This window comes from Balaenoptera musculus, chromosome 8, assembly GCF_009873245.2.
Source record: "Balaenoptera musculus isolate JJ_BM4_2016_0621 chromosome 8, mBalMus1.pri.v3, whole genome shotgun sequence".
NCBI classification, from domain to species: Eukaryota; Metazoa; Chordata; class Mammalia; order Artiodactyla; family Balaenopteridae; genus Balaenoptera; species Balaenoptera musculus.
This window is the reverse complement of record NC_045792.1, coordinates 39,193,918-39,212,147: the sequence shown is the minus strand read 5'-3', so window position 1 is coordinate 39,212,147 and position 18,230 is coordinate 39,193,918. Positions and strand designations below refer to the sequence as shown.

Sequence of the window (18,230 nt, the reverse complement as noted above, 5' to 3'; positions counted from 1 at the left end):
ATGAAGTATTTCACCTCTAGAACAGGCCAGAATTACTGGTGACTCTTTTTTTAAAAAAATGCAAGTCACCTCTGCACATTCTAAGACCCCTCAAAGATCTGTATATTTGAAAGAGCTACAAGTGATTTTTTTGTGCCTGTTTTTTTAAAAAAAAAAAACTCTTTTATTGACTCTGACATACATACAGAAACATGTGCAAATCAGAATTGGACACCTTGATGAATTATTGAAAAGGGAACACAGCAGTGTAACTACCACCCAAGTAATAAAAAGAGCATTTCATCATCCATATTGTTGGCTGTAGTTTATCCATTTTTGTTTCTCTATAGTATTACATTGTATATAAATACTATATATAATGATACTGTTATATAATGATACTGATACAATTTATCCATTCTACTATTGACAGATATTTGAATTATTGCTGTTTTGGGCAATTACAAATACTGTTGCTAAAAACATTCTTGCAAGTGTCCTTTGGTGCACATGTGTACATATTTCCATTGGATCTATATCTAAGAGTGGAATTGCTAGGTTATAGAATATGCATAAGGTCAGCTTTAGCAGGTACTGTCAAGCTGTTTTCCTAACTAACTGTTTGAGTCAGTTCATATCCCTACAAGTAGTGTGTGAGTATTCTCCTTTTCTATATTCTTTCTAACAGTTGGTGTTATTGGTCTTAATTTTAGCTTTTATGGTCACTGTGTAGCAACATCTTATTGTGATTTTCATTCTTGTTTCCTGGTGACTAATGAGGTGAGCACCTTTTCATAAATTTATTGGCTATTTTGATATCCTCCTTTGTAAAGTGTCTGTTTGATTTTCTTGCCTAATTTTCTATTGGATTCTCTTTATTCTTCTTGATTCATAGGAGTTCTTGGTCTGTTCTAGATATAAGCCCTTTGTTGATTATATGTATTGCAAGTATCTTCTCCCACTCCTGCTTGCCTCTTCCCTTAATGGAATGTTTTGATGACCAGAAGTTCCTAATTTTAATACATTCATACTTATGAATCTTTTCCTTTATGCTTAATATTTTTGGTGTCCTATTTAAAGCTTTTGCCTGTCCCAAAGTTATAAAAAATATTATCCTATGTTATCTTCCGGAAGCTTTGACTTTTTATTTTTTACTTAAGTATACACCTGGAATTAATTTTTGCATATAGTGCAAGGTATGACCTCAGTCCCTTTTCCCATGGAAATATTCAATTGAATTTATACATGTTTTCCAGTTCTGTAGATTCTTTGGATTTTCTATATTCAGAATCAAAATAATGATAGTTAGACTTCCTACTTTCAAATCTTTATACCTTTTTTTTCTTCTTCTTGCCTTATTGTACACTAGGACCTCTAGTGAATGTTCAGTAGTAAAAGTGATATTGCCAGCATCTTTCTCGTATTTTCAATTGCAAAGGGAAAGCATTCAATATGTCATCATTGTACGTAATATTTGCTATATATATTTTGTAGGTTCCTTTTAAAAGATTGAGATAGTTCCTTTTATTCCTAGGTTGCTAAATTTGTTTTCACGAGTTGATATTGAATTTATCAAATGCTTTTTCCACTGCTATTGAAATGACCATATAATTTCTCCTTTGCTCTGTTAATGTGGCGTTTTTTTCTTGACGTTAGATTGTTAACCCAACTTTGAATTCTTAGAATAAACCACACTTGATTGCTGGTTTTGGTCTGTTCATATTGGTTTAGAATTTTTGCTTTATGTTCATGAGAGGAATTAGTCTGTAATGTTTCTTTGTTGTCTTTGTCAAGCATTGGTATCAGATTATGCCGACCTCATAAAACAGGTGGGAAGGGTTTTAAATTTCATATTCCCCTGTTCTTTGTTTTCCTTGACTCTCTGTGTTGGTTTCTCTGCATAAAAGAGCCACCTCTCCCAGCCTTGAGGAAGTGGCCTCATGTAGGTTAATTTCAGTTTTATTATTATTCTGTTCTTGGATTTTCATTTGATTTTTCTTTTTAGTTTCCAGTTCTTTGCTGAAATTTTCTACCTTGTGATTTGATTTACTGAACATAATAATCACAGATTTTTAAAAGATACGTAGGTTTTTCACCTCAGAAACTAGTAGTACTCTTAGCAGTTACCTTTGCTTATATTCAAAGTGTATTATGTAATTTTTCAGTGCCTCTCCATGATAGACTACTATTGGATACAAATTATAAAAATAAACAATAACAAAAAAACCCCAGAAAATGTTTAAACTGGTTAGGCATCCCATGAGTACTTTTCTGCTTTTCTGGAATCTACCACCTTCTTTGGGAGAGACTGGTAGTAAGATTTAAGCTATTGTGGAAGAAGAAGACTTAAATCCATTAACTTTGGATGTTTTAGAGATCTCTAAAGCCCTGAAATGCTCTTTTGTTTCATCTCGACATAAAATGCCAAAATTATTTGAACAGAATAAAATTCCGTAACAGTAAAGTAAAGTAAATAAACTTCCTCATTTAAGCTAAGGGAACATCTAAGAGGACTTAGCAAATTTTGATCAACAAAAGTTTGATCTTTAAGGACTCCAAAGTAAGCACATACTCCAGTCCAGGAAGAGAAAAAAAAAGGGATAAATTGCTAAATGCTTCATTGTTCTAATATCAGATGATTTTAGGATTTTAGGATGATTTGTCTCTGCTCAAATATCACCTCATCAGAAACACCTGCGAAGCTACCCTACAGTAGCACCTCCCTTGTAGACTCCCTGTCCCGTCCTCCTATTTTTTGTTTTTCCATAGTACTTTACCATGTTTGGTTTGTTTGCCTCCCTCTTCTAGAACTTAAGCTCCATTAAAGTAGGATTTTTTTTTTTTCAATTTTTGTTTACTGTTTTAACCCCAACACCTAAAACAGTGCCTGGCACTAGCAGGCACAAAAAGCATTCAAGAGTATCTATTGTATAACTTAACACTGGGTTTCTTTCCACCTCTAAAATTCTACATTATTCCTCTGAGGAGTTCATAACTACAGAGTCAACCAGGAAAGAAAATTCTCTACTGTTGTAGGTCTGGGCACAGGGAACTTAAGATGTGATGGTGGCCCTAGAGTTTCCTGAAAGACGTAGCCCAACCCACCATTCCGTGTCCAGTGATTTCCATCCACTGCTGCATTTTTACTTCTACATCAATACTGTTCCTACTCAGACCACCAGTGACATCCTAGTTGTTAATTAAATACACAGTTTAAAGAACTCATCTTCCTTAATCCTTTTCTCTTGATACTCTTACGTTCTCTGACTTCGAAGATGCTATTCTCCACTGATTCCCCTACTGCCTTTCTGGTTACTCTTTCCCAGTCTGCTTCCAAGGTTCTCCCTCCTATACCTGTCCCTTAAATACTAGTGTTCATCATTCACTCAGTCACTGATAAAATAAACATGTATTAAGCACTCACTGTATGGCAGGTTCTGTTCTAAACACGTCTTTGATGAGACAGACAAGTCTATAGACTGGTGAAAAAAAGAGGAGAGCTCCATCAATGGGTGAATGGATAAACAAAGAGTGGTATGTATACACGGTGCGATACTATTCAGTCATAAAAAGGAGTAAAGTACTGATATATGCTATAATGTGGATGAACCCAGATAATATTATGCTACTTGAAGGAAGCCAGACACAAAAGGTCATATATTATATGATTCCATTTATACAAAATGCCCAGAATAGGTAAATACATAGAAACAGAATGAAGGTTGGTGGTTACCAGAAGTAAAGGGGGAGGGAGGATTAGGGAGCAGTGGCTTAATGGGTATAGAGTTTCCTTGTGGGATGATGAAAATATTTTGGAACTAGATAGAGGTGTGGTTTTAGTACATTGTGAATGTGCTAAATCCACTGAATTGTTCATTTTGAAATGGTTAATCTTATTTTATGTGCATTTTGCCTCAAAAAAGAGGGAACAGTTAATGACTAGAAACAAATGAACAAATAAGAAAATATCAAAAAGTTATGCTATAAAAAATGATGAAAAGAAAGCAGACGATGTGATAGGAAGTGATGAGAGTGTGGGGGATGACTTTAGGTTGAGTGGCCAGGAAAATGATTACTGAGGAGGGGACATTTAGGATGAGACCTAAGTAACAAAAAAAGATCCAGCCTTGCAAAGATCTGGAAGTAGACAGCTACGGGCAGAGGGAACCACTGGTACAAATCTGTATGGCGGAAGAAGTTTGGTAAGTTTGAGAAGCAGAAAAGGGGAATGGGGTGGTCTGGAGCTTAGAAGGACAGAGAGAGAATGTAATGAAATGGGGACAGAGAAGTAGGCAGGGGAAGTCCGGGTATGTAGAGACTGTAGGCCATGGGAAGGAATTTGGATTTTATTTTAAAGCAATGGGAAGCCATGGGAAAGTTGCAAGTGGGGGAGTATATGATCTGTTTAAAAATTTTTAAGAGATCCATTTGACTGCCAAATAAAGAATAAATTATAAATTATAGATGGGCAAAGGTAGAAGTGGGGAGAACAATTGTCAGGCTATTTCAGTAGTCGAAGCAAGGGATGATGCTGCTGGCTTGGGAATGGTGGAGGTGGAACCACATGTTAGATCCAGGAAATGTTTTGGAGAGATGAGACTTGACAGTGGATTGGCTATGGGAGCGAGGGAAAGAGAGGACTCAAAGATGACTCCTAGGACCTCAGCCTGAGCCTCAGGTAGATGCTTGTACCACTCTCTAACATGGAAGACTAGGAAGGAGCCAGGGTTAGAGGAGAAGATCATGATTTCTAGGTTAGACATGTAAATTTAAAGTGTTTATTAAACATTCAAATGGAGATATTAAGTAGGCAATAGATATGCGAACCTGGTAATCAAGGAAGAGATCAGAGCTGGAAATAAAATATGGGAGTAATCAGCATAAGGCTGATACTTAAATCTATCAGACTGATTGATAATACTTAAAAGAGTATAAATGGCAAAGTTGTCCCAAGACAAAGCCTTAGACCATAACATTTAGTGGTCCAATGGGAATCTTCAAGGAGAGGAGGAATGTTTGATGGTGAAAGAGGTGGGGTGGGACCCAGGGAGGGATGAGGTTCATTTGTACAAGCAAAGTCATTAAGCAGGTAAGAAGGAATAGAATCCACAGTGTAGGTAGAAGGAAGACTCTGAAACAGAGTATGGCCTAAAATATGGCTCCAGGTGCAAGTGGTGTGGAGAGATGAAGGAGTTCCCACCTGAGAAAGAGGCAAGGCCACAATGCCATGAGTGAGAAAGTGAACATACTAAGGAAGTGCAGTAGAATGGCCAGGCAGTGCTAACTAACCATTTGAATTTGCGGTCATGAATTTCAAGTGAAACCAGTCTGTACAGTAATGTAATTTCTCCTCCATCCACCTGCCCAGCATTCAGTTTCTCAGGTACAGGCATGGTGCAGGCAGTTTAATTAGGCCTGGGTTTTACTGAATACCTAGGATAGAGCCAGGATATAGGGAGGGACAAGTTGCTGAATGGTTATCATAATGGATATGGAATATGAGCAGAGTTAGAAAAGAATGGATGATATGAGAAAGTGGGAATACTAGACTAAGTCAGATGGAAGGATAATAGGTGGGTTGCATAAAATCTTTATTAGTAAGTAATGCAGTTATCACTGATGACAATGTCAAAAATATGACCATGGGAGTGGGTGCCTGAAATGAAGTGTTCCCTCAGTTTTCCTCTAGGAGTTTTATAGTATCTGGTCCTACATTTAGGTCTTTAAACCATTTTGAGTTTATTTTTGTATATGGTGTTAGAGAATCTTCTAATTTCATTCTTTTACCTGTAGCTGTCCACTTTTCCCAGCACCACTTATTGAAGAGATGGTCTTTTCTCCATCATATGTTATTGCCTCCTTTGTCATAGATTAATTGACCATAAGTGCATGGGTTTATTTCTGGGCTTTCTGTCCTGTTCCATTGATTTATGTGTCTGTTTTTGTGCTAGTACCATACTGTTTTAATTACAGTAGCTTTGTAGTACAGTTTGAAGTCAGAGATTCTGATTCCTCCAGCTCTGTTCTTCTTTCTCAAGATTGTTTTGGCTATTTGGGGACTTTTGTGTTTCCATAGAAATTTAAAAATCCTTTGTTCTAGTTCTGTGAAAAATGCCACTAGTAATTTGATAGGGATTGCATTGAATCTGTAGATTGCCATGGGTAGTATGGTCATTTTTAACAATATTGATTCTTCCAATCCAAGAACATGGTATATCTTTCCATCTGTTTGTGTGGTCTTCAATTTCTTTCATTAGTGTCTTATAGCTTTTGGAGTACAGGTCTTTTGCATCCTTAGGTAGGTTTATTCCTAGGTATTTTATTCTTTTTGATGCGATGGTAAATGGAATTGTTTCCTTAATTTTCTTTCTGATATTTTCTTGTTAGTGTATAGAAACACAACAGATTTCTGTATATTAATTTTGTATCCTACAACTTTACCGAATTCATTGATGAGCTCTAGTAGTTTTCTGGTAGCATCTTTAGGACTTTCTATGTATAGCATCATGTCATCTGCAAACAGTGACAGTTTTACTTCTTTCCAATTTGGATTCCTTTTATTTCTTTTTCTTCTCTGATTGCTGTGGCTAGAACTTCTAAAACTATGTTGAATAAAAGTGGCAAGAGTGAACATCCTTGTCTTGTTCCTGATCTTAGAGGGAATGATTTCAGCTTTTCACCATTGAGTATGATGTTAGCTGGGGATTTGTCTATGTGGCCTTTATTTATATGGAGGTATGTTCCCTCTATGCCCACTTTCTGGAGAGTTTTTATCATAAATGAATGTTGAATTTTATTAAAAGCTTTTTCTGCATCTATTGAGATGATCATATGGTTTTTCTCCTTCAGTTTCTTAATATGGTGTATCACATTGATTGATTTGCATATATTAAAGAATCCTTGCATCCCTGGGATAAACCCCACTTGATCATGGTATATGATCCTTTTAATGTGTTGTTGGATTCTGTTTGCTAGTATTTTGTTGAGAATTTTTGCTTCTATGTTCATCAGTGATATTGGTCTGTAATTTTCTTTTTTTAGTGATATCTTTGTCTGGTTTTGGTATCAGGGTGATGGCCTCACAGAATGAGTTCAGAAGTGTTCCCTCCTCTGCAGTTGTTTGGAATAGTTTCAGAAGGATAGGTCTTAACTCTTCTCTAAATGTTTGATAGAATTCACCTGTGAAGCCATTTGGTCCTGGATTTTGTTTGTTGGAAGTTTAAAAATTACTGATTTAATTTCAGTACTGGTAATTGGTCTGTTCATATTTTCTATTTCTCAGTGTTGGGAGATTGTATCAATACCTTTCTAAGAATTTGTCCATTTCTAGTTTGTCCATTTTATTGGTACATAGTTGCTCATAATAGTCTCTTATGATCCTTTGTATTTCTGTGGTGTTGGTTGCATTGTAACTTCTGCTTTTTCATTTCTAAGATTTGGGCCCTCTCTTTTTTCTTGATGAGTCTGGCTAAAAAAATGTATCAATTTTATTTATCTTTTCAAAGAACCAGATTGTAATGTCATTGATCTTTTCTATTTTTTTTAGTCTCTATTTCATTTATTTCTGCTTTGATCTTTATGATTTCTTTCCTTCAACTAACTTTTTGCTTTGTTTGTTCTTCTTTCTCTAGTTGCTTTAGGTGTAAGGTTAGGTTGTTTATTTGAGATCTTTCTTGTTTCCTGAGGTAGGATTGTATTGCTATAAACTTCCCTCTTAGAACTGCTTTTGCTGCATCCCAGAGGTGTTGGATCACTGTGCTTTCATTTTCATTTGTCTCTAGGTATTTTTTTATTTCCTCTTTGATTTCTTCGGTGATCCATTGGTTGTTCAGTAGCATATTGTTTAGCCTCCACGTTTGTGTTTTTTGCAATTTTTTTTCTTGTAGTTGATTTCTAGTCTTATAATGTTGTGATCAGAAAAGATGCATGATATGATTTCAATTTTCTAAAATTTACCAAGGCTTGTTTTGTGGCCTAGCATGTGATCTATCCTGGAGAATCTTCCATGTGCACTTGAAGGGAATGTGTATTCTGCTGCTTTTGGGTGGAATGCGCTATAAATATCAATTAAGTCCATTTGGTCTAATGTGGTATTTAAGACCTGTGTTTCCTTATTGATTTTGTCTGGATGATCTGTCCACTGATGTAAGCGGGGTGTTAAAGTCCCCCACTATTAGTGTATTACTGTCGATTTCTTTTATGTTTGTTAACATCTGCCTTATATATTGAGGTGCTCCTACATTGGGTGCATATATATTGACAATTGTTATATCTTCTTCTTGGATTGATCCTTTGATCATTATGTAGTGTCCATCTTTGTCACTTTAACAGCCTTTATTTTAAAGTCTATTTTGTCTGATATAAGTACTGCAACTCTGGCTTTCTTTTGATTTCCATTTGCATAGAATATCTTTTTCCATCCCCCCACGTTTAGTTTGTATGTGTCTCTAGAACTGAAGTGGGTAATTTGTAGGCAGCAAATGTACAGGTCTTGTTTTGGTATGCATTTAGCCAGTGTGTGTCTTTTGGTGGAGCATTTAGTCCGTTTACATTTAAGGTAATTATTGATATGTATGTGTTTATTGCCATTTTGTTAATTGTTTTGGATTTGTTTTTGTAGGTCTTTTTTTTTCCTTTTCTTCGTTTGTTCTCTTCTTTTGTGACTTGATTACTATCTTTAGTGTTATGTTTGGATTCCTTTTTCTTTTTTGTGTGTATATCTATTATAGATTTTTCATTTGTAGTTACAATGAGGTTTTGGTATAGCAGTCTACATATATACATGATTGTTTTAAGTTGCTAATCTCTTAATTTCAAACGCATTTTAAATGCCTTGCATTTGTACTCTCCTTCCCTCACGATTACTGTTTTTGATATCATATTTTACATCGAATTGTTTTGTGTATCCCTTAACTACTTATTGTGGATATAGACAATTTTACTACTTTTGTCTTTTAACCTCCCTACTAGCTTTGTGTATGGATGATTTCCTATGTTTTCCTTTACAGGTGAGGTTTTTCCTTCCATAATTTTGTTTCTAGTTGTGGCCTTTCTTTTTTGCCTAGAGAAGTTCCTTTAATATTTGTTGTAAAGCTGGTTTGGTGGTACTGAATTCTTTTAGCTTTTGTTTGTCTATAAAGCTTTTGATCTCTCCATTGAATCTGAATGAGAGCCTTGCTGGATAGAGTATTCTTGATTGTAGGTTTTTCCCTTTCATTATTTTAAATATATTGTGCCACTTCCTTCTGAACTGCAGAGTTTCTGCTGAAAAATCAGCTGATAGCCTTATGCGGATGCCCTTGTATGTTATTTGTTGCTTTTCCCTTGCTGCTTTTAGTATTCTCTCTTTATTTTTTTTTTCATTTTGATTACTATGTGTCTTAGTGTACTCCTCTGTAGCTTAATCCTGTATGGGAGTCTCTGCATTTCCTGGACTTAGGTAACTATTTCCTTTCCCAGGTTAGGGAGGTTTTCAGCTATTACCTCTTCAGGTATTTTCTTGGGCACTTTCTCTTTCTTCTCCTTCTGGGACCCCTATAATGTGAATATTAGCACACCTGATGTTGTCCCAGAGGTCTCTTAAACTGTCCTCATTTCTTTTCATTCTTTTTTCTGTTTGGCGACAGTGATGTCCACTACTCTGTCTTCCAGCTCACTGATCCATTCTTCTGAATCATTTATTCTATTATTGATTCCTTCTAGTGTATTTTTCATTTGAATTATTGTATTCTTCATCTCTGTTTGGTTGTTCTTTATGTTTTCTAACTCTTAGTTAATTCTAACTTCTTGCTCTGTGCATCCATTCTCCTCCTGAGTTCTTTGATCATCTTTATGATCATTACTCTGAACTCTTTCTCGGGTAGATTGACTATCTCCATATCACTTAGTTCTTCTTCTAAAGATTTATCTTGTCTGGAACATACTCCTCTACCACCTCATTTTGTCTAAGTTGCTATTTGTATTTTTATGTATGCGGTTGGTAAGTTAATGTTTCTCGACCTTGGAGAAGGCATCCTATGCATCCGAGCAGTGCACTCCCCTTTTGTCACCCATGGTATATGCTCTAGGGGTTCCCCTAAGAGGGATGGGTGGGTCCTTCTCTTATGACAGGCTATGTGGGTGGTCTGGTAGGCTTGGTTGGCCCCTAGTCTGGTTGGTTGCCAGGCCCTGCCTTGTGCAGTTGCTGCTAGCTGCTGTTTAGTGGGGCCTGGTCACAAGGTGGCTGGTTGTGGAATCCTAGGGGGCCCTGGGGCTAGTGCTGGCTCACTGGTGGGTGGAATCAGAGTCCCAAAGACTGAGGCTGTCGCCAACTCACTGGCAGGTAAAGCCAGATCCTGGGGTTAGTGCTGGACTACTGGCAGGGAGAGCTGGTTCCTAGAGTCTGGCTGCAGGGCCCTGGGATCCCAGAGCTCATTTCAGATCACTGGGGCGGGGGGAGACAGTTGACTATGGCGTCCGAGGTGTCTGGAAGGTTGCGTTGGCCTGCTACTGGGCAGGGCCAGGGCCCAGCTAGTCCCAGGAGGCCTGCATTGCGGGATTTGCGGGATTGTAGTTTTCTTGCTTCTGGTGTCTGCTCTGTGGTGGGTGAGACTGATCTAGAGGTTTGTGCAGGCTTCCTGGTAAGAGGGGCCAGTGCCTGCCCACTGGTAGGTAGAGTTGGGTCTTGGCCCTCTTGTGGGCTGGGCCCTGTCTAGGGGTGTGTCCACAGGCGGCTGTGGGTTCTTTAGTCTGTAGACAGCCTGTCTGCTGATGGGTAGGGTTGTGTTCCTGCGCACTTAGTTGTTTGGCCTGAAGCATCCCAGCACTGGAGCCTGCAGGCTGTTGGGTGGGGCCAGGTCTTGGCGCTAATGATCCAAGATGTCAGTTGCCAGGAGTGTTCACACAGTTGAATGTTCCCCGGTATGTCTGACACCAGTGTCTTTGTCACCAGGGTTAGCCACAGCCACTCCCTGCCTCTCCAGGAGACTCTCCAAGGTCAGCAGGTAGATCTGGCCCAGGCTCTTATCAAATTACTGCTTTTGCCCTGGGTCCTGGTGCACGTGAGATTTTGTGTGAGCCCTTTAAGAGTGAAGTCTTTATTTCCCCTAGTCTTGTGGGGCTCCTGCAGTTAAGCCCTGCTGGCCTTCAAAGCCAAATGCTCTGGGGGCTCCTCTTCCCAGTGCTGGAACCCCGGGCTGGGGAGCCTGACGTGGGGCTCAGGACTCTCACACCTGTGGGAGAACCTCTGCAATATAATTATTCTCCCATTTGTGAGTCGCCCACCTGGGAGTGTATGGGATTTGATTATATCACAAGTCCGCTCCTCCTACCCGTCTTGTTGTGGTTCCTTCTTTATGCCTTTCATTGTAGAAGATCTTTCCTGGAAGGTTCCAGTCTTTTTCATCGATGGTTGTTCTGCAGACAGTTGTGATTTTGATGTGCCTGTGAGAGGAGGTGAGCTCAGGGCCTTTCTACTCTGCCATCTTCTTGGCTGGTGTTTTGGGCCCTGTGTCAATCAGTCACTGCCTCTGAGAAGAGGGGGTGATAGTAACTTCCCAGGTGAGGCAGGAGGCTCCAGTTTAGCCACAGGCAGATCTCCAGAGAAGTGGCCAGCTGTGAGCTGTTAGCAGCCAAAACCCACAGCAGCTGGAGGATAGACGCACCAGCCTGGTGAAGGGATCCAGGTAGAGCACCAGCGGCATCCACTATGGTCCACTTCTTGACCCACTCAGATCCATGTTCTTTTCATGTTGTTCATTCCATTCAGGCTTAGCTTCTCCAAGATTCTGGCTGGTCGTAATTTCCGGGAAAATTTACAGAGGAGGGTTGGTAGAGCAAACTATAGCCCTTGATGCTGTCTCAAGGACTTAACTGATACTCATCTCCTCACCCACTCTAGGTTCCCGCCCCCCTCAACTGGCACTTCTGTTGGTCCAGGTGGCTTGCCTTGTGGGGTGAGCCCCTGGTTCCCATGCCCTTATCAGGATGTGGTTTGTCATCTACAGTTAAAACTGGGCATGAGAGCACCAAAAGACCACCTCAGTGGATTACCTGAGTTCCAAACATATTGCTCACTGCTTCCATTATGTAGTAGTAGTCTTACCTCTTCATGATGATTAGGGTCAGTTACCTCAGCCAGTATAGTACCTCTTTTCTGTGCCTCTGATCTGTCAGCATGCGGAGCCCAAAGTGACAAGGTACAGCCAAAGCTTTAAGTTTAGGGAGACTCTTACAGTCTCACTTGGTGAGAGGCATTCCTTCTCTGAGACCAAAGACCTGTAGACCAACAGAGGCTAAAGAAAGACAGAGACAGAAGGAACAAATTCTCCAAGAGGGCCGACAGAGAGTGAAGACATTCCTACATCCTCCCTTCTGTTCCCAGATCACTGTTACAAACACAGTAGCATATAACAGCCATTGGTTTAAAGTCTATACCATATGCTGAAGAATGGCACCCCATCCTTGCGGGATATGATTTCCAAGCTAATTCCTCAGCTGTGCCTTCAAGAAGCCTATCAGACTAGCATCATCTGGAGACACTTCATGCTGTATGTGGTAGAACCAGTAGATACCCGGTCATGCCCTCACTGCCATACTCCTCTGCTGTAAAGTAGGTTCGTTTATTATTAATCAGGATCTCATGTCAGTAAACCAGTTACTCTGTGAGCCCTCGGATAGTGGTGCTGACCGAGGCCCTGCAGGCAGGAAAGGCAAATTATAGGATACACTGTCAGTTCTGGTAAGGATAACACATTGCCCTTTCCAAAGTATAAGGGACCCGATGTAATCTAATTGCCACCGAGAGGCTGGTTGATGTCCTTGAGGGACGGTGCCATATCAGAAGCTCAGCTTTGGCCTCTACTGCAAGCAGATCAGCCATTCAACAGGAACAGTAGCTGGATGAACCTGGGTGAAAGGGAGATGGTGCTGTTCGGCCCGTGCATAATTTCCACTGGAGCGGCCAAGGACAGAAGCTAGATCAAGTCATCCTGTCTACGTCTTAGATGCTCTGTCTCAACCGGGGCGCACCAGCATGACAGGAACTGTTCTGCAAATAGTATACAGTTTTCTGCAGCAGATGGCGTGGCCTTGCTGCAGAACCTCAAGGGTTTGTAACACAGCTCCCCCCGGAACCTTGCCAAAGGCGCCACAGAGCACTTTTCTCTATGAGAAATTCTTCTCGTACGAGAGCTGCTAAGTCATTTCACCCAACTAGCAGGATTGCTTTTCCCCCCATTCCCAACTTACTGCAAAGCCCTTTCTTGCTCTGGGCCCTGCTCAAAAACAAACAAACAAACAAACAAAACTGCCTCTGTGTCCACGTAATAAATGAGTCAGATGATTCCTCCCAAGAGTGGAACATGCTGCCTTCAAAACCTGAAGAGACCTACCAAGCTGTATGCTTCTTTCATAGTGATAAGAAATGCAAGGTGCATTAATTTATGCATAAAAGGAGATGTCCTGACATGTTCCATATCACCAGACACCTACAAACAAAGTGTCAAGCCTTGAATTGCTTCTGCGGTTTACCTTTCACTCTGTGGAGTGCCTGTGTCTTTCCAAGCCTTCAACATGCTTGCCAATTCTTGCTCATCAGGTCTTAGCATGATGCTCATGTTACTGTATCATGTCCTATAGTCTGCAGTCCGTGGAACGTCCAGGTGGTCCAGGCTCCTTGAGGGTGTATTATGACGGCATCATTAACGTAAAACATAATGTTGGGGCGAAAACACGGATGTGTACTGTTGTCTATCCCATGAGAATGCTAACGACTTCTGATCTTCCTCCTCACTGAGTATTAAAAAGAGTGCATTTGCCAGATCAACAGCAGCATACCATGCCCCCAAGACTGTGACATTCTACTTCAGTAAAGATGTGATACCTGGCACGGCAGCTACAGTTGGGGCTACTACTTGGATAAGCTGGCAGTACTCCACTGTCATCTGCCACAATCCCTACACTTCTGGCAGAGGCCAGACTTGTGAACTACATCCCCCTATAACAGAGTTCGCCTGCATACAGATCGCTGACTCTCCATACGCTTTATAAAAATCCCATTCTTCCCATAAAACAAAAGTTGAAGAAGAGTCTGGGGGTGCCGCAGAACTAAAAAATTAAAGTACAGGTTTCCCCAACTTATTTTTTTTAATTAACTGAACAAATTATTTTGAATGAAACACTAAAATTATGGTATCATTGCCCTTTATTCCTCAGCCACACATTGTGTGTGTGTGCATGTGTGCGTGTAAATAAGCACTACACAGGTCGCAGTTAACTGAGCACTTCCATACCACATGAAGGGTGGAAGCAGGCACTCATCACTGAAGTGTTCTCAACTGCAGTTGGACGAACAAGATAGCCCCAGCATTATGCACCCACCTCCACTATACATCATGCTTTTATCCCTCCTCACCTGGCCACCTCCATGCAGCAGCGAGCCCCCTTGAAGCCTAGCCTTAAGTTTCTTTCCTCTATAAGCTTTCTTTGCCCGACTCGACTATACTCTTCACTTGCTGTTTTCGTTCCTTAAGGGTTTCATTAGCAGCAACTGTATTACACTGGTGTAGAGAGTTCAGCTTAAGATACATTATTTCATTAAGAGTTGCAGTGTTTTGTCAGGGGTGAAGCATACCAAGAAATATGAAGACTTTTTGTAAAAGGCCTTGTGTTCCTCATCTAACTTTTCTTTTTCTTTTTTTAGTCGCCCCCAGATATAGCCTTCCCAGCTTCTTTGGCTGCACAGCATTTCCTTCTGGAGGAGGAGAAGCGAGCAAAAGAACTTGAAAAACTTCTGAATACACATATTGATGAACTGCAAAGACACACAGAATTTACTCTGAATAAATACACCAAGCTAAAACAAAACAGACACATATGAGCTTTTAAACTTTTTCATTTGCTTCGCCCACCCCAAGGAAAAAAGCTCTGGCAAAATATTTACAAAGCTGATTAATGAAACTGAGAAATTTTGTTCTGTTTTCCTGAGTAAATCATTTCTGTAAGGCAGCTAGAAAATAGTATTTTTTTCAATAAAGCTGTTTGTATTTCTGCATTAACAAACAAATTGTTCAGCTACAGAGTTACTCTAAAATAAACATGACTTCTCCAAAAGAGATTTTTTTCTCCAGTCTAAGGAATAGTTTGGAATTAAATATGCAGTTTTTTCCCACCTGAATCAATCATGTATACTGAAACCCATTTCCTCTGTAACAACACATGATGAGGGAAAGGGACGCACTATATTCTAAATACAAACAGATCAAGTGCAGCTCTCTTGTACTAGGTTTGAAAACTCAACGATTTTTAAAAATGAATAGCTATGTAAACATCCTAAAATTTCTTTTAGGAAAAAAGGGTACAGCTTACTGTTTCTGCCTTCATCTTTGTAATGTCTCTCTGTTTTAACACAAAAGACCTGGAATGTGCTGTTTGCACACTTAAAACATATGTGCCAAATATTAATGCTTTCCTGTTAGTACTAATTATTCATGGACATAAGATAAAGAAACTATAAAGCATTGCTGTTGTTACCTTCTCCTTTGTCATACCTCTGCTTTAAATACAATTAAAGAATGAGAAATTCTTTGGACTTAAAACATAAATGCCAAGTCTGTAAAGAATAGTAATAGCATGGTGGTGAACAATAAAACTCAAGTTCCAGATATACAAGCATGATAATCCATTTTTCTTTCTTTAAAAATGACATTTATATAAAGATTATGAAAAATCCCCATGTCATTACTCCAGGTTAAGTCCTACAGTTTTTATAGTTTTCTTTTTCTCTTTGTTGAAACTAAATCTCCACATACGGAAAGATAAGTCACGATGTCCTTAGACAAGTGTCATTGCCATGGGAAATACAGAGCCCTGTTCACTTCAGGTGAAACAACCACGTGGGTTTGTAGAGCTCTTGATATTTGCAAAAAGCCTTCAGAGAGCATTATTCATTTCAGCCCAAAACAAGCCTGTGCAGTCAGCAAGGCTAGTATCCTTGTTCCTGGGAATCAAGCTGTTAAGAACTTGCTAGAATCACAGTGAGCAAGAGTCAGAAACGCCAGCTTCTGATTCCCAGCTCTGGCTCTTACCACGTCCCAGCATTATGTCTTGTAAGCAAGCAGGTGGTGAGCAGTGCTCTAGCCACAGAAGCCATGTTTTATGGCAAAACGTCAGAGGGTACAAAGACCCACATGAGGAAAATAACCCAAGTTACCATACCTTTAATTAGAAATTTAGTAATTTCTAGCCTGGACACAAAGAAAATAGAATTCAGTGTTATCTTTAGAAGATGGGAAGAAAAAGTAGGTTTAGGTAAAGGATAGTCCATAAACAAATTCTAAAACCTTTATATCCCTAATGCAAATGCAAACAATGCAAAAATTTAAAGGTACGTATCTTTAAAATACGCTACGTCTGCATGCGTATATATGCATGCTGAATCGAAGACTCTAGACTACAGTGATCTTAAAACTTAACAAAGTCAAGAGAGCATGAACCTGGAATATGTCCAGGACTCACAGTGCATTTGCCCCTCCAGATTATTATGTCAAGTCCACAAGCAAACTTCTTTTAAATCACTAGTTCGGCATTCCTCTTCATACCCACTTTCTTAAAACAGTGGTTTTCAATAGTTTTTGCTTAACAGCAGGATTCAATGTTTGAAAGGAATCATATGCTGAAGCCCAACATATATACAGTCAAGATAAAAAGCAAGCAGCTCGGGCTTCCCTGGTGGCGCAGTGGTTGGGGGTCTGCCTGCCGATGCGGGGGACACGGGTTCGGGCCCTGGTCTGGGAGGATCCCACGTGCCGCGGAGCGGCTGGGCCCGTGAGCCACAGCTGCTGGGCCTGCGCGTCTGGAGCCTGTGCTCCGCAGCGGGGGAGGCCGCGATGGTGGGAGGCCCGCGCACGGCGATGGGGAGTGGCCCCCGCTTGCCGCGACTGGAGAGAGCCCTCGCACGGAAACGAAGACCCAACACAGCCAAAATAAATAAATAAATAAATAAATAATTAAAAAAAAAAAAAAAAAAAAAAGCAAGCAGCTCTGGTTGAACATTGAAAGGAGAGGAGTGAGGCCTACCTGCTGCTCCTCCCTTCCCCGCCCCTCCCCTCCCCCTCCCCCTCCCAGCCCCTCCCAGCCCCTCCCCTCCCCTCCCACCTCCCGCCCCTCCCACCTCCCCTCCCCTCCCCTCCCCTCCCCTCCCCTCCCACCTCCCCTCCCCTCCCACCTCCCCTCCCCTCCCCTCCCACCTCCCCTCCCCCTCCTCCCCTCCCCTCCCCAGACACAGGGAATCAACAGAGCGGTTGCCCATGTGCTGCTGTGGGAGGGATCGAAGGAGAGGCAGCTGTGCTGTTACTACCTCAGGACAAAATACAGTTTCCTACAGAAACCATGCCATGAAGAGTGGTTATAACCCCCTTCATACTACAAAAGTCAGTTTAGCCCATGATTGAGCTAAAACACAATGAAAGGAGTAGAAGCAGAGCCGCAGGAGAAAGACCAATCAGGTCACCTAACGCTGGGAGTCAACACAAAGAGGAGGTGGGACTTGAGTTAACTTTTGCCTTGTAATGGCCTAAATATATACTTTTACTTCTTAATTATCCAGGAGCAAACTGGTTTGAGAATCAACTAAATTTGAGGGAGGGAGGGCTGCTGGAAAAACACAGATAACCGCCAAATAGTTAAAACAAAATGCTGGACAGCTCTGGATTATCTGTCAACAGCGCCGCTCCGGCTAAGTGGGACGCAGTCTCCCCAGGACCGTGATCCTGAGACAGTGCCCTCCCCTCTGGGAGAGCAATCAGCTCAGCAGCTTGGGCTGCCTAAATAGAGGCCTGCCCTGTGGTGGGTTTGTCTAGATCCCTGCCATGCCTCAACCATGGTTAACCTGACCCAAGCAATCCGTAATCGTGGTTTTAACAGTGCTGTGCGGTTATCCCCTCCCCATCCCGTTATCTCACTTAATGTACACTTCCTCTTTATACATGCGCCTCCAGTCTCTCCAACTGGCCTGAAAGCTCCTAGAAAAGAGGAGTATTAGGCTTCTTTGCCTCCCCTGTGCACCTAGCACAGGTCCTGCTCATGGGAGGTACTGGATAAGTAGCGGTCAATGGGTGGATTGAATCCAGACATGGGGAATGCCTTTAGCAAACGCAAAAAGTAGAGGAAGTTTGAGGCAGTTTAGATACAAGACAAACTACCAGCCATATCAAATTGTCAGCTGCAGAAAGGAGCACGGAACTGTGAATTTGTCTGAATGCTGGTGGGTGTGG

The 18,230-nt window shown here is 40.8% G+C and overlaps 1 protein-coding gene across 1 annotated transcript in view; it reads left to right on the top strand.

Annotated features, from left to right (window-relative positions):
- Positions 1-15,561, top strand: part of DEUP1 (deuterosome assembly protein 1) — a 99,979-nt gene extending 84,418 nt beyond the window's left edge. The window contains 1 exon segment of the mRNA XM_036861435.1: positions 14,660-15,561. Coding sequence (XP_036717330.1) covers positions 14,660-14,836 — 177 coding nt within the window. The 3' untranslated portion in view covers positions 14,837-15,561.
- Positions 15,562-18,230: the final 2,669 nt, after the last annotated feature.